Raw genomic sequence first — 24979 nt, 5'->3', positions numbered from 1 at the left:
TGGCAAAGGTGAGCTGCACGTGTAATACAAATCACATAGGCAATAATAAAAACCCTTGAGGTTTTAAACAAAAAAACCTCTTGAGGTTTTAAACTACATACATTCTCTGGTTGTTTTCCAATTTTTTTACTTCATTACCATAATAATAGGTAATAAGAATTTGGAATATCATAAAATTCACATCCACTATAATAATGGAAACAGTCAATATATCTCCAATACTGAAAGTTATCACATGAAGGAACTCCTGAAAAATGACTGAACATTTTTGTTTTCTGTAATCTTTTCACAAAGTATTTTTCTATCAATGGGGAATATAAGACAATCTAAAGTTGAATTACCCAGAGAAACCTTTGAGAAAATCAGTAAATACGAGACAAAACCTCACTGGTAAAGAACAGTCTGAACTCATACCTTATTAGAAAGCAGAGGGAGAAGAATATGTGCAAGAAGAAGGTAGGGGGAGGCCAAATTACCAGAGACTCTATAAATAAAAACTAAATTAATGGTATTTTATCATCCTGGGCATTTAGCCAAAAAGAGGTAATTGGCCTTTGTAAAAAGTAAGAAGTACTTTCTCAAAAGAAAAGGAAAATAATCATGACTAAATGATCTTAAATACCAAATTCTGATAGTGTTACATTCTGAAATTCTAAGAAGTCACAAAGAAAATATTGCAAAAAGCCAATATAGCTCAAAGCTTACACACACACACACACACACACACACACACACACACACACACGTGCATGCACACACACATATTCTTGAATTTCAGAAACTTTTCTGTGTTTCACTGTCTGAAATGGCAGCTATTTGGAAGAGAGATCATTAGATATACTTTCTCCCACTGACATCAAGTTTGGTCATGTGACTCTGATATCTCTCATTGGTAGTTCCTACTTTGTCATCACCTACTTAAGCCTTGTGGCAAATGTCATGGTAAATGAAATATGAGCAGGAACATTATATACTACTTCAGAACAGACACATCCACAGGCTCTCATCTCCTGTTTTATCAGTGCTCTTTGCTCTCTACTAGGAACCCCACAAGCAAGGCAGAACCCACATGGTCAGTATAAAGCCAAAGGGAAGAGGACTGAGCAGCAGGAAAGTACTATAAGCATAGCAGACTGTTGCAAGGTAGGGGGACTTCTTGGTCTTGTGTTGATGCAGCATACTTGAACCTACCCTCACTGAACCTAAGCTGACTGATGAATAGGCAGCGGCAATACCTCATGAAATACTCATGACATTTACAGTACGCCAGTGGCAATCAAAGAATGGGGCTGACCAAACAGAGATATGGAAGGCTGATAGAGAAGAACTCAGTATTAGAACTACAAACAAGGAAGGAAAAATCTTGAGTCTGTTTAACATTGAAGAGTGACAAGAGAAATTATAAGCTTTTGAAGCCATATTATCTTACAGTTTAAAATAGTCTATAGAGCATAATATAGCTGTACTTCAGTACCAGTCAGTAGTAACCCAGAATGAAACCATCTTCTGTGTGAAACTGACAGTTTCACTTTAATTCCTGCAGTGAGAATGTTCTGAATGAATCACTGCAATGGCATCACGCTGTATGGCCATCACAGCCTTTTCCATGTGATCCATTCTCAGGTACAAGTGAGAGTTTTTTATAGGTGGATTCAAATAAACTATTCTGGGACTATTAAGTTTGTAAACAGAATTCCCATTTAATTAAACATAGCTTTACACTTTATAAAAAAAAAGGCAGGAAAAAAAATCACATGTTCAATCTTTGTTAAGACATAAACTAAATAAAAAGTGATTTAGGAAGCTCACACGCCCTGCAAACAAGCTGGTCTAAGACTTTCTGTTTTAGGAACATCAGTTCTGATCTTCATGCTGGAAACTCAAGAGTAGCCACACTAGAAAACTAGGCTGTTCTTCCCTGAGCAGAAACAGAAAAGCAGAGCAGACAACTGCTAGGAAACAGGTACCAAACTATGTCACAAATTTAGATTGCAAACAGATGAAAAAGTTATAGCAAATGATCTCTAAATGATGGAAAAATGAGAGGCAAATGTGAATCAGCCTTCCTGTGTCTGTTGACAATGAATTAAAAGAACTAGCAACCACCATTTAAAATGCTTTTCTGCCTCATGAGTACAGTAATTTTCATTCATAAAATATAGTCATTTAAAGTTTGATGAAAATTATTTTACAGAACAAAAGGATTAGCAAAATTTTTCAGAAGAACCTCAAGTTATCCAAACAAATCAGTGAGGAAGCTTGATTAAATATTTTCAAAAACAGAAGTTGCTTACTTCTCTCAAAATTAATTCCTAAAGGAATATTCAAATAGACTATTCTGGGACTATTCTAATGTAACTTTAAAGAATGAAAATCTAACAGTAGAAAATAGCAACATCCATGGGAAAATAACAATTATTGATATTAACAATTTATGAGGATTGCACAACATACATTACACACATTAACAAAAATTCAAGGTGCCCAGCACCCCATACTTAACTCATAGCCTCCTCATTTAATGCTGATGTGGCTAAAATAACTGACAAGGAGCAGGCTCTCAATCAAACTGAGACCCAGAGGTCTTTAAATCTACTCCAAATTTTATTATGTAGCACAATTAATTTTCTTTAAAATAATTCAAGCTGATCTGAGCTTTAGTTTCTATCATAAACTCTGACCCCCTTCCCCCAAGCCCAGAATTGGAAAATCATACATTTCCTTCCTCTCAGTTTCTGTTCTTCTAAGTTTCTTCCAACAAAGAAAAATGCTTTCATTTAAAACACAATGCTGGGGGCTGGAGAGATGGCTCAGACGTTAAGAGCACTGACTGCTCTTGCAGAGGACCCAGGTTCGATTCCCAGCACCCACGTGGCAGCTATGAACCATCCTTAACTCCAGGTCCAGAGGAACCGAAGCCCTCTTCTGATCTCCGTGGCATTGAACAACACAGGTGCACTCACATACATGCAGGCAACACACTCATACACATAAAATAAAAATAAATAAAACATTTTTTTTTTTAAACCCAACTGGTGATTCTGGTGCACACTCAAACTTAGGTTCAACCTAAGTGAAAAACTAAACAAATAAATAAAATAGAACATAATGCTGGAAAAAAAAGTCACAAATTCTGTTTTTCTAGAAGGAATAAATCATGAAATAAAAGACAGCATAGTCTTTTAAAAATTAAAGATGCTTTGTTCTATATACTTTAAAATTGTGTTTAAAAGTCCATTCCTGATATAAGACTGTTTTTTGTTTTGTTTTTGTTTTTTTGTTTTGTTTTTTGTTTTTTTGACACAGGATTGTGCAAACAGTAAAATTTCTGTGTTTTCCTGAATGGAATTTGTATGTATTTTGTTCTAACTTATTTGGCAGTGGGAGAAAGAACTGTGTATGATTATTTGTCTTAAAACCAATGCTTCTTCAAGTACAAGACACCTTAGTAGGAAAGTGTCAATGGTCTACCCAAATCACAGAGTTAGGGTCTACAGCGCAAAAGAAATAGAGAACCTGGGTAGGGAGAATCTCTTTAAATGACTGAAATGATGCCACTTGAGGTACAGTTCACTATAGTGATAGTCCCCTGGTATCTATCACCTATGTTTTTTAGTAGACAGCTGGAAAACGAACTTATTGGTGCTGTGATGGCATTCTAGTTCGGATTACCTCAGAGTATAAGCTACAGACTCAGGAAAAGAAGTGGGCAGTTCTGCCCATGGAAGTTCTTAACTAACCTATCCTTACTCATCTGTCTCTCACCCTCAGAAGGTAAAGGGGATGCTCCACAAAGACAGACTCTGTCAAGGACACCACAAGCAGCTTTCCCTGGCCAGATCTTTAAGAACTTAGGTGTCGAAATAAATGATACACTGAATCACATTCCAGAGAATAAAACAGAAATCCAGAAATCCAGATGTTTGAGAAAGGATCTCAGAGTGTACACTAAACTGCGTATGTACTTCAGGTTAGTCCTCAACTTGTGGCCCTCCTACCTCTGCTTTTGGAACTCTGGAATTACAGGTGTGTGTCACCATGCCCAGCTCAAAAATCCAAACTAGTTTGTGTGTGTAAATGTATATCTGTGGGGCAGAGGAGGGAGAAAGGGAGCGGAAAGGACTGAAGGATGAACTGACTGACTGATAACTGACTGACTGACTGTAGAAAGATGAAAACCTCTTTCTTACAACAGATTACCAACTACTAAGGGCAGAAAGAATGAAGACATTTAAAAATGAACATTACAGTCATAATGACAATAATGATTTTGACAAGGACTATCGATTGATACTAAAGCAAGTAGGTAAAATTTGGATAAGAGGTTTATACAATTCATGGCCACAAATTACAGCAGATACAGGACTGGCCATCATTAGCAAAATCCTAATCTAGAGTGAAAAAAACCAAGAGAACATTACTTCAATCAAGTGATTACAAAATGTAACATGATCAGTAACACTGGCTTTGTGTGCCAGCTGCCACAACACATGGAATGGGACACAGCATCACTTCTATGGCATTTCTACTAAAAAGCATGAGCCTATTCTAATCATGAGAAACCTGTCTCAATGTGAAGAGTCAAGGCCTAACTCGTCAAAAATGGTGATGTCAAGAAGAAAACTAAAGGAAAAAGAACTTTTCTGAATTTAAAGAGGTTAGAAAACTAAACTAAAACCAATATTATCATGGGTTAGATCTTAAAGAGTTATGTCACAAGAAACAAAATGGTAAAAATAACATTTTGATTAAATCATGAGTTAGTTACCATCATTTTATCAATGTTATGCATCCTATTTTTAATGATTCTACGCTTATAAGAGAAGATATACTTGTCCTTGAGAAACATATACTTAAATACTCATAGATTAAAAACAGTAATCATGAGTCTGCGAATAACTCCAGAAATATACTATAAAAATAAAAAAAAAAAAAAACAAGAAACACATGGAGTAAGGAGGGACTATATGGAAGTTTAGTACATTATTCTTAAAACGTTTCTAAATTTGAAATTACACAACATAAAAAGAAAGAGGAGATTCATATAATCTGTGTTTTACACTACAAATGGAAACACTGTCTATAAGAGCGCTGTTGGTACTCCATGCTCCTGGATGTTCCAAAGCCACTGTGGTGCTGTTCCTTTTCTTACCTTTCTAACAGATTGTGGATCGCTTTGAAGAGCAGCGTCCTACATTCATAGGAAAGGCCATTTTCCCAGAGTCCTTCTTCCACAACTGAAAAGAAAAAAGAAAAAAGAAAAAAAAAAAGAACCAGTAAAAAGGACATCCAAATAAAAAGAAACTTTTGAAACATTTTTCTAAAACAAAGTTAATGAGCTAATTCAAAGCATTTTGTCTCAACCTCATACTGAAACAGAGAAAAGAAGTTAAATACTTTCCCAAAGTTATAAAATGCATACAAAGAAAATACTATGATTTTTAGTGTTGGAAGTACAGGTCATGAGGTAATGCTCCCATGCAAGGCTCTCCTTCCTGCTTCCTAAAAACTCAAGTCATGTGAGATATTCCATAAATAACTTCCAAATGTCAAAGATTAATTTTGAGAAATTTCTACTTAAAAATAAAAGAAGTCATAAAGTAATACCAAGACTGTGATCTATTTTTTCAAGGGAAAATAAAGACGAGACAATTCCCAAAAATGCATGAATTACACGTATTTGTTTAAATGATAGTCATATCTAGATAAGATTTTAAAGGCATAATTTCAGGGAAACTGTTAGGAAATTAATTCTCACTATAATGTTAAATTTATGTCCTGAATTTCTAATTTTGTAAATGCTTGACATTTTAGAGGAAATTATATTTGTCTTTGAAGCAAGTTATACCATTGACTCGCAAGTAGCTCTAACATCGAAAGAATCTAAAAGACTAATAATGTTCATGCAGTTCTGAAGTTATTTTTCTTTTTATAACTATGTAATCAAGTATAAAATGCCTGCCAAAGAGCTATTTTCCTTGTAAGTTGTTTGAGTTAAATTCAAGAGAATTAAAAAAAAAAAAAAAAAAAAAGGAAATTTGAAGCTGTATGTGAGGGGGGAAGGTTCTCTGTCAAAAATAACAGAGAAAACTCTGGAAATTAAAGCACACATCATACCCAGGGTGCTTTTTTTTTTTTAAATACATTACCAATACACAGACCAAAATGCATTCTCGTATTCTCCAATGAGAACACTTCTGTAAAAGTATATCTATATTCACACCTTTTATCAGTTTTTAACTTATTATAGACCTGTACAAATATTTTTCCTTGATACATCAAATAACTTTTATTTTCCAGCCTACATGAGGAACACTAATTAATCAAAGTTTCCCAGGCCAACTTTTTCAGGCATGTTCTCTGTTCTATAGACCTAGAGAAAAGGAAACAAAGGATAGCTAACACACAAATACTACTGCTAGTAAATGCAGCCTCTGCTGAAATCCTGGGAAGAAAGTACCATAAGTCTTCTCTCATACATTCCTCTTCTGCCTGGGAAAGGGAACTAGCATCACAAACAAACACATTAATTTACTTTTTCTTAATATTTTTCACTGCCCCTAAGGCACTATCAATTTCAAGAGGAACTAGATTGTAAATATACATCGCTGGGAGAGGGAAGGTGGTAATTAAACTACAGCATTATCAGTGACATGATTTTTACAAGAGTTCTTTAAAATAACTGAGATTATTTTTTCATCAAACATCAGTACTGTGCACATATGAAACAAATATGAGCAAAGCAAACTAGCTGGAAATTCCTAAACTAGATCAATATGCTCACTCCAGCTCTTTATTTTATGTGTAAAAGTTTTTGAAGAAATGAGTGTTTGCCAGCATGTTTGAAAGTGCACCACATGTGTGCAAAGAGAATGTTGGATCCCCTGGATCTGGAATTACATACAGATGGTTGCTTGCTGTCATGTGGGTGCTGGGCCATCTCTCCAGCCCCTCCAATTCTTATATATTACTCTTGACCTCTGTGACCAGTGGTCAGGTTTCTTTCTGCACAACAGTCATTTGTGCTGTAGAAATAGAGTGCTGGCAAACCAGCACTGGTGAAGTGTATCTCTCATATTTGGAATTTTTGGTCCAAAGTGGTGAAATCAATTCAGCACTTTTTTGAAAACTTTATAATTCAAACCTTTCTATGTAATTAAATCATATTAACAAGTTCCAATATATTCCTAACCAAAATTACTAATGTCATCTGCTTAATTTTGCTTTCTTTGTTTCCCGTTTCATGCATCATAATAAGTCAACACTTGTTGAGAAATGCATTGCTAGGGGATTCTGCCATTGTGTAAACACTATAAACTGTGCTTACACAAACACAGAAAGACCAACTCAATCACTTGATGAGGTTCCTTCAACCAGAATACAATCATACAATCAAAACTAGGCTGCTGCCAGAGTTATGACTGCATAACTTTCACAATAAAATTTTTGCCATGGCTACTCTTGCAAAAGACCTGTTTTCAGTCCCCAGCTCCCCATGGAAGCTCACGACCATCTGTAACTCCAGTTCCTGGGGTCTGACACCCTCTTCTGGTATCCTCCAGCACTGTGGCATATTGTTTGTAAGCCAGTAAATATTTTAAAAAGCTATTCTTGAGTTCTATGAACTCAAATTAATTAGACCCAAGAAAAAGGTTGTGTGAACCCTTAGATTTATAGACTTGGGCTTCTAACTGGCATCTGAAGTGGAGAACAGTTCTGTGACCAGGCCCTCAGCCTGGGGGATATGAAGCTACCTCAAGGCAGACAGTGTCAGAACTGAAATGAAGTACAAGACACTCAGTGGGCATCCACTGCAGAACTGACCATATGGTGATAAAGGAAGGAGGGAAACCTCTACCTATTTGGTGAAGAAGAGCAGGAAAACCTGAGGGGCTCCTCAGGTCTATAGTTCATCTAGGGGTTCATCTAGGTCCATACTTAAGTACAGTAAGAATCACATTCACATCAAACACTGTAGCAAATATTTATAGTGGTTTTAGTCACAGTTACACAAAACTGAATGAAAAGCATCCAAATATCCCTCAAGCAGGGAAGGACTAACCAAGGAATATCAAACACAACGGAAGATGCCTAAAAACTAAAGCTCCGACAATAATACAAAATATGGATGAATCTCATTATGCTGGTGGAAAGAAGCAACACTGGAAAGACACCTGCTAGAAGACTCATTAACATAATCTCAACAAAGGCAAACCTAAGGTATCAATAAGAAACTCATGATGGCTTCCTGGGATGGGGCTTTGGCTTTTAAAGTAATGCAGAAAATGCAGGGGGGGCCCAGGGCCTGGAGGCACAAATCTTCAATCCCAGCCCTCAGAAGGCAGAGGCAGGTGGATCTCTGTGAGTTCGAGGCCAGCCAGAGCTACACAGTAGGTTCGAAGCTAGCCAAGGCTAAAGAGACCCTGTCTTGAAAGAAGAGGCAAGGGGGGGGGGGAGAATTCAGAGGGTGATGAAACTGTCCTTGTTTGTGGTAATGATTATATAACTGAATATATTAGGCCAAAACGTGGAACTCTACACTAATTATAGTAAATTGTATTCACAACCATTTTCTTCTGTAATTTATATAAGCTTATTTGAGACAAGTCTCTTGGATGTAGACCATCAAGAATACAAGTATGTGTTTAAAGAACTGAATACAGATAAACAGACCACTATATTGTTACAGTATAACAGTATATACACTGAATATGACTGCTTTAATCTACAGAATAGATGTCTGGTTAAGTCTCAATCATAAATTATTAAAAGCAACCAAAAAGATTTAGTAACCAGAGACTAAAGTAGCCTTTCCCAAATTCCAGTATACTATTAAATCATACATTTTACACTAAATTCTGTATGGAAAGCAAATACAATAGAACATAAACATTCTATGAAGAGTGTTTTAGTTTTTAAATGCTGAAAATATTTGGAAAAAACTACTCATTAATTTCTTATATTCTTCTTTCCTATACAAATATGTGTAAGCATATAAATATATGAATTAATGTATGTTAAAGTACCAAATTAATGGAAAACAAGGAAAAAACTAGTAATACAAAATAAAATGATGCAATCAACTCCTGCTTAAAGGAAGTATAGTCTAAAAACTAAAAACAGAGAGCTGAGAATGTAGCTCAGTAGCAAAGTACCTGCCTAGCATACATGAAGCCCTGAGTTTGGTCCCTGGTGCCACAAAAAAAGAAGAGGAAGAAGATAAAGAAGGGTAAGAGGGTAAAGTTAGTACAGATGGTTATAAAGTATATGCTGTTTGGATTATATATAAACTTTAAATTTCCTGGTCTTATATAGACTACACTAGAGACTCAAAAGTTGTCACTAGATTATCATAAGTAACTAAGACAAAAAGAAAAGCTAGTCAAATAAATGCTTTCAATTTCAGTTATGGGTTAATTTGCCTATCTGAAATCTAACCATAGCTATTTTGTGAGCATTTCCTGGGCCAATAGTTCTTTGCTATGATGTCTCAAGCACCTGCTCTGAATCTAGGACACATTTAAGAAGCCAGGTCATGACTGTGAGGCAAAAACTACCTTGAAAACTTCTCAGAATAACCACAAAGCATAAAAATCTTAGTTATAAAAATGCTTACAGTCGGGGCTGGAGAGATGGCTCAGTAATTAAGAGCACTGATTGCTCAGTTTGATTCCCAGCACCCACCTGACAGCTAATACCATCCATAACTACAGTTCCAGGGGACTCTGACACCCTCTTTTGATCTCCATGGGCAATGCACAACATGGGTGCACTTATACACATGCAGGCATCACACACATACACATAAAAATAAAAAGAATAAAATCTTTTTTAAATGCTTATAGTCAAAGTTGGTTTTCTACTCAGAAAACAATCTTAAATATTTTATTCTACATACCAAAATTTGAACCAAATCTTGAATCAAACTGAACACTGGCATTTGAAGAGATTACCTACAAGACAAATTATGGGTGCACTTACATACAGGCAGGCATACATGACAGCTAGCAAACCAGCATTAGAGTTTTCAACACTGAAACTGCATGCAAGTACTGTTTGGAATCAAGTATGATCATACCCTACACAAGCTAAGACACCAATTCTCTTTCCCATCCTCATCTATACTGTGGACAAGAATAAACGCCCTAAACCGCACTAGATGCTCCTGGCCAACATCTCTGACTCTGGATCCAGGGCTCAAAAGGAAATATATGAAGAAATGTTTCTGCCAAAACTAGAAACATAGCCGGGCTTGGTGGCGTACACCTTTAATCCAAGCACTCCCTTTAATCCCAGCACTCGGGAGGCAGAGGCAGGCGGATCTCTGTGAGTTCAAGGCCAGCCTGGTCTACATAGTGAGTTCCAGGACAGCTGGAGCTACAGGGAGACCCTGTCTCAAAAAGACCAAAAACAAAAAAACTAGAAATGTAGGCTGCAAGGATCAAGCTTTTGGTGCAGAGCATAGCCTTGACTGCTCAGTGTGGAAAACAGCTGCTATTTGTGGGGTTGGGGGGGGTACTTATAAAATCTATAATCAGAACAGAATTTGTTTAAATTGCTGTTACTTGGCCATTTTAAATACAGCAATCATCAATCAGATAAAAAACTGTAAAGGTACTGAATAAATATTCTTGAGAAGAGATGGTGTTTTCTGAGGAAATTTTTAAATAGACTGCTACTACTGAGTTATTGCATTGCAACGAAATAACTTTTCAAAATCCTCATAATTTATAACTTCTCCCAAGTTTTAAAACATTGTTTCTTGCAGAATTAATATGCTTCTTTAAAAGAAAAAAAAACATACAAAAGGTTCAGGGTGTGAAGGTGTTGATATGGCATAATCTCAAAGCGGCACCCACTTCACTGACTTAGTGACACTGTCCTTCCCGTTCCAGAGAAGCTGACACACTTACATGAAGGGGAATGGGAGGGAGGGAGAGTGGATTAGGATAGGGAGGAGCCAAGAGCTTGGAAACAATGAAGAAACTCAAGCTCCAGCTTTTCAATTTCAGGTCATCCTGCCTCACACAGTTTAAAAGTAGAATTACTTTCAAAGAATACATATTTCCTCTGAGCTATGATACATATTTCCTTTTAATGTATCACATTGCAGCAACAGCTGAAATGAGCGTCTAGACATCAAAAACACTTCTCATTCCCACCTACTGATTTTTTACCTCAGGCATCAAAACTAATGAAACCTATTATCCAGAACATTGAGTTCAGCAAGCACAATGGCCACTGCAGTTATTGGAGGAGGGGGGACACTTTGGGGGAATGGTATTCCTCATTCAGTCATTAAAACTATTAAAAATTAAATTCCGTTCAAACTCCAGAAATGCAAATAGATTAAAGCAAGGACATGAAACAAGACAGTCTGTTAGATTTTCAGTGACACGATGAAGATAATGCAGCTCTAAAACAGGGCTGAGAATCTGTCTGTTGTCTTGTTTTCAACTACTATGTTCAAAGCATAAAACTGTTGCTAAAAAAATAAAACTTCCAAATTATCACACCTACTCCCTAAAAATGATAAGCAGAAATTTCAATAAGGCAATATTTATCAATTTAATTTTATCAGCTGTATCGAATAATACTTAGTGAATTTTTATGTATTTGGTTTCTTAAAAATTGACTCAAAAAACTGAGTAACAAAACCACATTAATTCTGAACTGCAGCATCATACCCATAAAAGTTCAATTACACATGGTATCGTTGATTGATCACTGTTATGATGCCTCGATTGCCTTGTAAAATCTATTGTAATAAAATCATTAATAACTAAATGAACTTATTTATATCAAATTCAATCCACTTACAGAACTGATTTCTTGAGCTGCTCATGAGTGTAAAATACTTGCTATAGCTTAACAAATCTATGTTAGAAATAGATTTAATTTTCCCATTGTCAATTCATTGGTCAAATAAAGAACAGGGGGAAAATATTAAGAATAGAAGACTTATATAGAAATGCTCCATTTGTTCTGACCTATCTGCAACTTTAAATGATTACAAACACTGATAAAATTCAACAGACAGAAAGCATAGTTGTGATACGTAATTTTATCAGTATAATGTCTGAGGAATCTCTAACAGCATGGGTCCTCTGCCAACTGCAGGATAACCAGAATTTTAATGATGGTTTCTACACAGCATTGTTTGACAGTTGAGATGTGACCCACGTTAGCATTTCAATGGATCACAGGACTCCGTGTAAAGCCAGAAAACTTTCAACTGAAGGTGATCATAGAATTTTTAGATAGACTGAGCAAGACCTTCAAAAGACAATTGCTACAGAAAACAGGCCTCCATTTTACTATAATAGGTACACCCTGAAAAACAAATCCTGCGTAATGTTGCCATTGACTTCTAAAAACAAAGAGTACCCCGTCACCAGTCTTTTCAGAAATTTTTAAATTATCATTACCATTTTATCTTTTAAAACTATTTATATACTCTTAATATGCCTTAAAAATGTACAAATGAATACAGGCCTAGAAGGGCATCACCAAACTTGACAGTTGTCTTTGGTTGCTGGAATGATGGTTTTCTTTTTTATCTTTTAGTATAATTTCCAGACTTTCTTTTGTGAGCATGCATTTTTATAACCATACACACTTAAAGCAACTTAAGGCTAGTATTTATTAAACAGCTACATGCATTTTAAAAAGCTACCTGTCAGAAATTACAAAGAAAGCTCAGCACTGTTAGGACAGTGATCATCATGAGCTTTATAAATTAAATGGGGGTTTATTTTTGTTTTTTAATAGAATTTCACACTGTAGCCCTGACTGACCTAAAGCTCACTATGTAGCCCAGGGTAACATCAAACAGATAACTATCCTCCAGCTAGAGTCTTCCTTAGTGCTAGGATTACAGGTATGAGCTACCACACCAGGCACCAAGAAAATATTAAATATTGAGAAGGAAAAATCGTATGATTCAATTACAGCATTTTCACTTAAATCCATCAATGCTGCAAATAAACTTCCTCTAAGACAAATAATGTTAGTCCAAAATGACTTAACCTTTGAGTTGCAACACTGCCCAGAATTAAACAGTAAAAATTAAAAGTATTTCTTCCACTCTTTCATACACAACCTAATTTGAAACATGAACAAACACAAATGCACGAACACACACACACACACACACCCTTGAGAGCTACTAAATTCTGACAGGGCAAGTCCTCAAATTGCCTTCCACACTAAAGCTCAAACAGTTGTCTGTCACTGCCATGACAAGGAGTAATCCCTGCAGCTGTAGCTGTTTGAAATGCAGCTGTCTCCTAGGCATTCTCCCCACCCCCACTCATCCTGCATTTCTGTTCTTGCTACAATAATCTTAAACGGCATTTTACAGGAGGCTTAGCCCTGGCTAAGGGTACTCTACAGCGTGACCAAGAGAACATGGAAACACGATTCATTAGACACGCCTGGAAAGATAACAATGGTGCTGCTTCTTGCTGCCTTTCATTTCGTACATCAGGCTGAGACTAATGCATTCTCGTTACATAAGCACATCTACAGACAGGAAAAAACTGTAATCACCTTTAATTAAGAGACAGCATATTTTTCCTATATGAGCCGTCAGCCATACTGACATAATAATTATTCTGTAACTGACAGGTTAAAACAGCAAATGCAGCAAAAGTAACATGGGGAGGGGAAAGAGAGCGACAGAGACTACTTGAACACTTGATACACTAAGGTCTCCTTGAGACCTGCTGTGTGGCACGCCAGCTAGACAGTCTATGACAGAGAGATGAGAGTCTTATTAAGTCTCCATATGCTATACATTCATTTTCTAGCAACAATATAAATTGTCTGTCATTTGAACTGTAATTGTTATTGGCCTCACTTTTTCTGTGACATTCCATGGCAGTGTTCATCTCTTTCCTGTTATCTTACTTTTACTACAAAATACTTTATTTTGCTCTTTCTATCACCTTGTTTTACTACAAATAGATGATTTTACTTTATATAAATGCTGTTCTAGACAGAAAACAAGCTTTCTATCTTAATATAGTTTTTAAAGTTATACTTTTGATTAAAAAGAAAAATGCAAAATAATTATATCAGCTCATCACTTGGCCCAACATCCATCAACTGCTGGCGAAGATTCAAACCATGACTATAGAAGCCCTAATCACATGCAACTGCAGCCTTCTGTGGGAATACACCTGTGTTTTACTGGGCTATAGCTTGTACAGAGTTCGCTTGCTGACAGGTAAACATATTTGCTAGGTACTAAAATGAGTATAGTTAAAATACTAGAAAGTACATTTTGAAGATTAGCAGACTTTATATAATTATTTAAGTGTTAGTCTCTTTTTTAGGCTTTCTATAACATTACTGCATTGTATATTAACAATGTGCTATGAAGTTAAGAAAACAAGTTACACATATGAAGTACAGTGAACATAAAACATACATTACACAGATAAGAGATACTGTTAAAGCAATAAAGAAACAAAAATAAGCAAGTAGAAAAGGCCTAGCTCATGAAACTTTGAAACATAAACAGCTTTTTAAAAAAATTAATGGTGGGACATGCAATAGTCTAGCAGGCATGAGGTCCCAGTTTCAATTCCCAATGCTGCCTACCTCCCCGAAACAAACCAAAAAGGGCTATCAGTGAAAAGTATATTTTTTTCTTGTAATACAGCATAATGTCTGAGCAGTTTTGCACTGCTGTTTCTTTGTTTTGACCCATGATAACACACCAGGTTAGAAACTAAAACACCTGCTGCTTATCTCTAATGTGGATATAAATGGACCACTGAACTCCAAAATGTGCATTCGGAGAGTCAGTTCTGAAGACATCTAACATGTACCATCCTGCACTAGAATTAGTCAAGCTTAAATGCTTTTATTATCCAGAATCAAAGAAGTCTATTAGAGAAGATAGCATCCATATAATCTCTATTAAGTACACAAAACTCCTCACTTTCATTTTGGTTCTCTGTACTGTATACAACCATGACTCTCCTAAAACTAATCGAATTATTTTCACAGACCTTCCCTGTTCTATTTGAAAAAAATATATAAAATCAACTACCAATAATCAAACATGATGCCACGACATACAAAATTATTTTTTAAATTTCACTTTAAATGTATTCTAGGGGTAGAAGAGATGACTCAGCGGTTAAAAGCACTGGCTGCTCTTGCGGAGGACCCAGGTTCAATTAGCAGCACCCACAAGGCAGCTAACAACTGTCCATAACTCCAGTTCCAGGGAAATCCAATGCCCTCACACAACACAGGTACACTCACATACATGCAGGCAATACATTCATACATGTAAAATACAAATATTAAGTAAAATATTTTAAATATATTCTAGCAACCAGAACATTGACTATTTGGCTTCCATATGCATTTCTCTTCTAGTTATCTGACTCTTAAACAGAATTAAATTACTATTCTGTACTTTACAGAGCCAGAATATGTAATCCTCCCATTGAAGTTGGGTATTTTATAAAGAAACAGGGTTTATTTAACTCATAGTTTCAGAGGTAGAAAGTCCTCTAGTGGATGCCTCCTGACTTCATCATATGAAGGCCAGAGTGAAAGGGTAGAGAGAGACTACAGGAAGCCAGGGAGATTAGAGAAGGGCCAGTCTTGCTCTTTCACAACACTTGCAAGAGCTAACTGGGATCCCAAGAGAATTGCTCTGTTTGAAGGCAATGCCTCAACTGATCTAACCACATCACACTGGATTCCACTTCTTAAACATACCTTCACCTATTAACACTGCCACACTGAGGACCAAGCTTTCAATTCGTGACTTGGGTAGAAGACTCAAAGCAGATCCAAACCCCATAGTACCCAAAACTTCAAAATTAGCTTATGGCTTCTTTTCTTTTCCTTTTCTTGAGACAAGTTCCCATTTATCTCACTTGCAGCCTAGGCTAGCCTAAACTCAAAATCCTAACTTGGACTCCAGCGTGCTGGGATTACAAATATGTGCAGCCATGCACATACTTCAATTATAGTTTTATTCATTAGAGATTACAAAGGTCCATAGAAAGTTTATTTTAAAAGATACAAACAGGGGTTGGAGAGATGGCTAAGTGGTTAAGAGCACTGGCTGCTCTTCCAGAGGATCTGGGTTCAGTTCTCAGTACTCACATGACTGCTAACAACGATTGGTAACTCCAGTTCCAGGGGATCTGACACCCTCTTCTGACCTTTCCAGGCATTGCACAACAGGGGTACACTTACATATGTGCAGGTAATACACTCATACATATAAAATAAAAATAAAATATTTTAAAAGATACAATCAAGGGAGTTTCCAAAGATAATAGATTTATCAAGCACTGGAAAAATCAAAGGAATAAACAGGACCAGAAAACCAGAAAGCTAGGCCAGCAATACATTACCACTACCAGTTTTTGATAGGATAGCCTTAAATATGAACATTATTTCAAATGAATTTTTCATGAAAAGTATATTTGACAAATAATTAACTCAAATTACCTTTCAAACTATATGGTATAAATTCTTTGTCAACTGGTATTTGATCACATTAATTCTTCTTTCCATGGCTTCAAAACCAATAGTCTGGGCTGCAGAGATGGTTCAGCAGTTAAGTGTTGAAGGGAGGGAGTGGGCATGGATTTGATCAAAACACCTTACATGCATGTATGAAATTCTCAAAGTTTTTGTAAAAGTTAAAAAAAAAAAAAGAGAGAGAGAGAGCATTTCCCAGGTTCAGTTCCCAGCACCCATATGGTGCCTAATGCCTGTTCTTAACTCCAGTTCCAAGGGATCCTATGCCCTCTTCTGGCCAGGAATATGCATGGCACACTACTCAAAAGTAGAACAAATGGTATCTTACCAAGAAAGGCCAATTTAATATTACTCAACATGCACTCATGAAGGTATGTGCATTCACATGCTGGCGCTTACACCTAGTGCAAACATTAAGCTATACCTCCAGACACTATTACTCCACCTTTGAATCAGGGAATTATCCATGTGCCATGGAAATATAGCATTAATATGGTTCCTAATCATCTTGATAATAGGCAAAAAAAAAACAACTTTGTTTCTCTACTGATATGTTAAAGTTGTATACATTCTCAGCAGTAATTTTATATTATTTCCATGAAAGCCAAGTAACGTGATAATTAAAGCATGAAAACATGTTCCTATAGAAACAAGTACATGAAAGATATGATTAAAACCAGATCCTATTTGAATGCCTGATTATGAGTTAGAAAGATAAGAATGACTGATGCAAAGTATTGATGAGGAAAACGCCTCAGGAAAGCATGTTAAGTTTAAAACAAAACAAAATAAAATAAAATAGCAGGCTATGTTTGGTGCCCCATGCTTGTAATCCCAGCATCTAGGAGGTAAAGGCAGGAAAATCTGAATTCGATAACAGCCTGACATATATGCAATAAATTACTTAATTTAAAAGTCATGAAGTAAGTCTAAGTTTAGCATGTTAAAACCGCATAATTTTAAATTATGACACTTCTATACTAAGAAGAAAATTTTTAAGTACTATTAACTCTTCATTCTCTTTCCTATGTATTACTGATTATAGTTATAAAGTCTGTGAACTACTATTACTATTGATTATCACTATAAATTCACAATATTCTACAATCATGTTCATCATTGGAATAATAAAGTCACATTACAGGAGTAATTTAGGAGTGCTAGATTTCCATTACATATTGCTAAAATAATATGTAAGTAAGAGCAGATGTACTGCCTGCTCTGTTCTGTTAGATCCAATAAACCTAAAGACCTTATGTATTTATCATAAACCAGATCTACAAAGGCTCAAGAACCTTTCATTTGTCTTTGGGGTTTAAGGAAACACAATGCAATGATGACCGAAAAAAAAAAAAATCCTGCAGGAAAATACTATAGAATCCTATCTGTAGATTTTTAGCAAGGTTACATGATTTTCTTCCTGGAAAATTGCTTCAATAAAATTATCCTCAAATATATCCAGCTTATTCATTTACACTAAATTTTTATGATTCTTCTCAACAATTTTTAAAACAATTTCTTGCTTTTAGTCAAGCATAACAAATATATATGAATCAATCATTATAAATTCTCAATTTGGCAGAAAACTTCCTAAAAATTCAGATATTTGAGGATAACCTAAATATTATATTCTGGGATAGATTACCAAAAACCCCCTTTAACAAAGCTGGTTAAAAATGAAGAAGAAAACAGATAAAACTGAATCCAACAGCTGTTTTCAATGGACTGGACCACTGCTATACTCACACTGACTTAACTTCTTTCTTTATGGAAATACCTTGTTTGATTGTTTTTCTTTAATCATTTTACAGTTTTGAAGATGAACTCAAGTCAAAGATATATAATAAAGAGACAGCAGTAATTGAAGTAAATTTTGAAGTAAATTTTTGCCTACCCAAACCAGACATTAGACCTTGCCACAGGAGCAACTCTGTATAAAGAAGACAATTCACAAGACAGGACGGGTCACCACAAACCCTCTACCAAAGCTCAAAGACCCATTAAGCACAACATCAATGCTTCTGTCCACAAGATCATACAGACAGTATGAAAGACTCTGGTAACATAAGCATCTATAACAGGTATCTTAATTCACAAAATCTAAACATTTCTTATTAAGTATAAAACAATTCCCTTATTTGAAAGTAATCATATTTGTATGAAATTAGGGGGGAATCCTCGTTCATACTGCAATAACATAAAAAAGGCTTGCGCCTGCTTTACTCTAGCTCAGGTTAAGAACACTTTAAAAATAAAATTCTTCAGACGGTGTAGTTTCGATTTCCCACTGCTCATTTTCTACAACAATCTCACCAAGAGTTTTCTGGTGGCAAAAGCATTTTCATACCCCGAAACCTCATTCTCAGGAAAGTAGATATCTCTGATAACATATCTACTTCTTCTGAAATTATTGATGAAGAGGTAATGGTATCAAAAACTGAAAGGCCATTTTAGAAATGAGCAAGGCAAGTTTGTCAGAAGGCCAAAAAGGCCTTTCTGGAAAAAGAAGAAGATAAGCATCTTGGAATCTCCCAACTTCTCACACACCAAGCACCAATCTGCAACCTCTCCTCTGCGCCAATGCACTTGATGGGTGTTATAACAGATGGATCATTCTAGCTGCCAACTTCCTGCAATGTACTGTATGGGGACTGGCAATTCAGTGGCTACAGAAGTCCACTAGACAATGCAAGCAATAGCAGGCAAGCAATGTACAATATAAGCTCTCTGAAGGTATGTAGCCCATTTTTAAAAACTTCTAAAATGTGACAAGGTAAGAATTAACCAGAAAAACAAAAATGAAAAATACAGTTTATATCTGAAGCGTAATTTTATAAGTAAACGCATACGAAAAAATATACCTTGTTCAAATGGCTTCGGCTTATACATGCTCATTTTAAAAATCCACCACAGTTTACCCTTTATTCTCATAGCCTAAGCAATACCGAAATTTAGGGTCAAGTAATATGTTGTAGGCAATTATATGATACTTAGCAGCATCCCTCAACTCTATGCAATTAATGCCAACAGCATCCTATCTCTAGTTGTAGACACCAAAATTGGCTCCAGACACTACCACACATCCCTAAGGAAAAAAGTTCCTTGCCTAAGAACCACCAAAGAAGACAATCTAAAGTTGCACTCATTCAATACCACTGTTAGCTTTGGAGGAATGGAGGAATTACTAGGAAAGGGAAGTACTTCTTATAGAAATTATACTTAAGAATAATCTGTATGAATCTACCAGTTAAGCATGATACCTTTATTATGTGTCTGAGTGTATTGCCTGCATGTATGTAAGTGCACCTCTGTTGTGCAATGCCCAAGGAGGTCAGAAGAGGGCGTTGGATCCCTTGGAACTGGAGTTACAGATGGTTGTTAGCCATCCTATGGATGCTGGGAACCGAACCCAGGTCCTCTGCAAGAGCAGTCAGTGCTCTTCACTCCTGGGTCATCTCTACAGCCCGAAACTCATGTTACTTTTCAGAGATTTAATGGACAAACTTTTCAAGGTTGCACAGGGATTTGGAAAGGTTAGCCAATATATTAAATGAGCTTCATTCTGCCACACAGAGAAAAGCTGACCAACCATTCTGCCACAGCATTATCTACAATAGGCACTCACACATAAACCCTTATCAAATTATGTGTTATTCTGGACACTAACTTACAAAATTATCAACTTTAACAGATGTTCTGAAACTATAGGTTTTAGGTTCTGGTTTTCTTAAAAATGTTCTCCCTTTTTATGCATATACAGACAAGAATATAAGGATGTATTCATTCAAAATACCAATAATTTCATTTGAGAAAGATCAGTACCAGCAAGCACTGTCATGTCATTTTATTAGCACATCTCTGGAACTTGCTAAGCTCACCGATGGTATCGAAGAGGCTTTGTTTGTCGTTTCTGTAGCATCTTTGATGCAATGCTATTCTTGAATTCTAAAGCACAACATCTTTAAAATATTGTTTTGCGATACCACACTATAGTAGCATTTGGAGATGTCTTATAATCAAACTAAATATGCCATTTGCAGAGAGAAATGCAGGGCCCCTCGCTTCTTTCAGACTGCTTTGTTTGCAATCTCACTATTTGCTAATAGCTACACGGTGAAAAGAAGGGGGAAGGAAACTGATTGGAAGGAATGAATTCAACATCACAAGCTGCACAGTTGCAATTCTTTCACTAGGAAAAATTTAACCCACAGATGCATGACAACCTAAGTTAGTTTGATTTCCACTAATACAGGCACCTAGAGTAGAATTCCTGGAAATTTAACGGAAGAAGCATTAGTAAAGGTGCACTATTTCTGACAATTAAGAGAGGCAACTAGTTTCTCCAGGAACCAAACTCCTTGACAGGCTGACAGATGCTCTAAAACTATAGGTTTTTAGGTTCTGGGTTTTTGTTTTTGTATTTTAATGTTCTTCCCTTTTCTGCATATACAGACAAGAGTTAAACATGTATTCGTTCAAAATCCCGATAATTTCATTTGAGGAAGATCAGTACCAGCAAGCACTGTTGTTGAGACAGTCACTCAGTCAGGTGATCTTAATCCCAGATAACAAGTCCTAAATATGCACACCATACATAGGAGCACCACGAAATAGACTACACACGAGATTGAAAGGGGGGAGGGCAGCACATCAGAAGAGTTGGAGGGAGGATAGGAGAGTGGAAATGATGTAGATACAGTATTTGTGTGAAATTCTCATCAAAAAATTTTTTTGAAGAGAGGCATCTAGCAGTTCAAAGCCATAAACAATTCCTGGCAAGCTCCACATTTCCATCTCTCTTTTGGTGCATGAGCAGCACCCCCCCCCTCCGGCAAACTTCTAGGATGTGCTCATAAAACACCATCAGTCAGCACTATGCTTCTCAGGATGCTAAGCAAAGACCCAAGCTCAATCACAGTGGAAACGGGAACTCCTAGCAATCAGGACTCCCTAGGCATGTAGAGGAGCTAGGCCCAGCATGACTAACTATAGACTAAATGAGTCCACAATGACTTTGGTGCTCTGGGATCATGGTGAGTACCATAGAACCTCTGGATATGTAGGCACACAGCACGCTAGGCCACAACTCACCCACTTTGATGCACACTATTTTCCAAAGCTGATTGTCACAATGTACCTCATCCAGATGCTGTGTTTTATAATACAACACTGCCACTCTCCTTATCAGTGTTTGATCCTGCTCCTAAATCTAGGTGGTTCTGTGACTGTCTCAACAACAGTATATACCAGATTTGACACTCCAGTCTGCACTACTGGAGTTTTAAAATCCGAGGCTCTCTGAGCTGGGCATGGTGTCACACACCTTTAATTCCAGCACTTGGGAGGCAAAGGCAGGTGGATCTCTGTGAGTTCAAGGCCAGCCTGGTCTACACAGTTCGTTCCAGACCAGCTGGGGCTACAAGGAGACCCTGTCTCAAAAAGACCAAAACAAACAAACAAAAAAAAAAAAAAACTTGAGGGTCTCCATGTCCTGCTTCTCAGGAGGCTCATTCTAGGAACCCAGCCATTATGTATGAGGAGACCTAGGCCATGGAGAGAGGTCACATGTGCAGATCCTGTCCAACTGGCTCAGTTGGCATACTAGTCAACAGTCAGTATTAACTACTAGACGTGTGAGGAAAGACACCTCCAAAGGAGATCAGCCCCCAAACATGGAATCTTTCCAGGGGCACTCTCAGAGAGCCTGGAACACAAGCTATTGGTCCCTGCTAAGCCTTGTCTGAAGTCTCCACACTAAGAGTTTACTGGCATAATAAAATATCTGGGTTTACCACCCAGTTTCTGTATTAAAAAACACACATCCAGTGCACAGTTTCACAGGAACATGATCTGGACATTTATCAATGATAACAAATCACTAAGAAAGAAGCAGCACATTAGCAATGGAGTGGCTAGACCTTTTAAAGGTGTGTGGTGTCATTACCGAGTGCAGTATAAACAAAGATACGGAAAGACTAAAATTCAATACTAAATTTTGTAACATACAACATTACATATTAATGTGAGAACCTTTCATGAGAAACATTATAATGGACAGGATACAGGGATGCCAACTCTGATACAAAATGGTCATGGGCCTTTACCCAGTAAATTCACATATTTGTCCATTCAACAAGTACTTACTGAGTGCCTCTGATGTGCTGTTATATATTCCAGGGACTATAACTTCAGCATTAAACAAAAGAGGCTTATTTTCCGCAAAACTTTCATTTTAGTTCAATTATAATAATAAAGTAATATTTTATCTATATAAAATACTGAAACCCATGTTAAATGCTAGAAAAACAATAAAACATAAGAGAAGATTAGTGGGGACAGGACTGAGGTGCTATTCTAGATTAGATGGGGCATTTTAAAATAAGACTCCAAATTCATTGGTACTCTTCCTATTGAGAAATAGGCCCTGTATCTCTTTCCACTGAAAACAAGAGAACTTATGGGCCCTTCCACCAAGGAGTAGGATGAAAATGACATAGTGTGATCTCTAAGGTAGGGTCATAAAGGCTACACTGCTTCTACTGTTCTCTGAAACACTAGAACTGGGGATCCTGACAGAATAAGTGTGCTTACTCTTGTGCCACTATGCTGAAATGAAGGAAATGAAGTCCAAGCACATAGAAAGGCTACCTGTATAACTCCTGTTGACAATCCTAGCCCCATTCAGCCCTCATATCAGTCAGACATGTAACTAAACAAAGAAGCCTCCAGGTCATTTTAGCATGAAACCAGTGGCATTCCTCATTTCCTCAGTCAGGGCCTCAGACATCCTGGTGCAGAGACAAGTCATACCCGCTATGCATGTTCTACTTCTGTGATCAAAAAGAGTCCATGAGCATTATACAATGGCTGTGGTTTATGTCACTAAGTCTGAAATGGTTTTGCTATTCAGCAACAGCTTGAGCAGATGCTAGGGGAAGATAATTGCACAGAGGCAGCACTAACTCTGAAGTCTAATGCTGTCAATGAGCCAAGCTCCTGAGAATGTGAAGAAAAGGCTTCTAGAAATGGGGACCATCAAGTGCAAGTCACCAAAGCAGGAAAGGACTTTGAGGTATAAGTCAATTAGGTACACATGGGCTAGTTAGTGCACAGATTTAGAAGCCTTAGTGAATTATTTTCATTTTACAAAAACATCCACTGTTGGGGCTAGAGAGACAGCTCAGCAATTAAGAGCACTGGCTACTCTTGCAGAGGACCTAGGTTCAGCTCCCAGCATCCACATGGCAGCTAATAACCACCTGTAACTTCAGTTCTGGGGCATCTGATGCTGATGCCCTCTTCTGGCCTCTTCAGACATTGCACAACACAGTACACTTATATACACACATTGCAAAACACTCATACATATAAAATTAAATAAATAAATAACTTTCAAAACCTATTTTTAAAAAGCCACTGTTAGGCTTTAGGTCAGATTTCAAAGATCTCTTTGGCTGCTGTAGTTTCTTGGTATTAAACAAAATTACCAAACTAAGTGTGCTATGATTCTTCTAGGTACCAGGGACTCAGTGCTTCTCAAACTGGAGCTCTAGTAAGTCCTCCCAAACATATGTATTTTGTATTTCTACAAAATTAAGTCATCTTTTAACACATACTTATTTGAGCTCTTATCAGAATGACTTCCTCATAACTGAATACCACCAATTTCAGTGTCTTTATTTACACATGTAGTGTTCTACTCTAAAATGTGCACATATGTTCACATGCTCCTGTGTTGGGGGAGGGGGAAAAAAGAAAGGGAGGAAGACAAGGGAATGGGAGAAAGAGAAGGACAAACCAGAGTGAGAACCATAGTCACATCAACTGAGGGCCACATGAAGCTACAATATTCTTTGCTAAAGAACTTTACACCAGTTCAAACAGAAGGAAATGATGAAAGAATTCAATCATCACACTATCCGCAGAACAACAGACCCAAAATAAAGCAGATCTGTTTCTAGACATTGTACCAAATTCCTCCTGTGAGCAAAATCTTAAATTCAAATAAATACCATGTAGTATTACTCATTACATTATATTTATATCATATCTCAGTATTAAAAGTTTTGATTATGTTTATCCTATAAAACAATGTTTTATGGTTACATAATAGCTGTAGGCATAAGGTATTTATTCCAAAATTAGTAGTACTGTTTAAGTCTCTATAGTCCTAACATAATAAAATATTTTCATTAATAATAAATCAGTAGCCTTTATAACATTATGTGCATATTTTCATGAACATCTGTTTTTTCTGAATAAGCTTCAGATCAGGTAGGTGATTCATGAGAATTACCTTAGGCTAAAACACAAGCAAGGTGAAACATAAGTAAAAATAACTAACGATTATCTTGAAATAATTCTTTGTTTTAAGGAACAGTGCTTCCTTCTCAGCTTGTTTTTACATGGCTAACTCCTTCTCATTCTGCAGTCTAATTCAAATACTATTCCCATGGAT

At 36.6% G+C, this 24979-nt stretch overlaps 1 protein-coding gene across 1 annotated transcript in view; it reads right to left on the bottom strand.

Annotated features, from left to right (window-relative positions):
* Med13l (mediator complex subunit 13L) overlaps positions 1-24979 on the bottom strand; it is a 352308-nt gene that overhangs the window by 160477 nt on the left and 166852 nt on the right. Inside the window, exon 3 of the mRNA XM_008847464.3 lies at positions 5153-5237. Coding sequence (XP_008845686.2) covers positions 5153-5237 — 85 coding nt within the window. The remainder of the gene's footprint in view (positions 1-5152; positions 5238-24979) is intronic.

This window comes from Nannospalax galili, unplaced genomic scaffold, assembly GCF_000622305.1.
Source record: "Nannospalax galili isolate Female #2095 unplaced genomic scaffold, S.galili_v1.0 scaffold120, whole genome shotgun sequence".
Lineage (NCBI taxonomy): Eukaryota > Metazoa > Chordata > Mammalia > Rodentia > Spalacidae > Nannospalax > Nannospalax galili.
The sequence above is the reverse complement of the archived record's forward strand: the minus strand, read 5'-3'. Positions and strand labels throughout refer to the sequence as shown.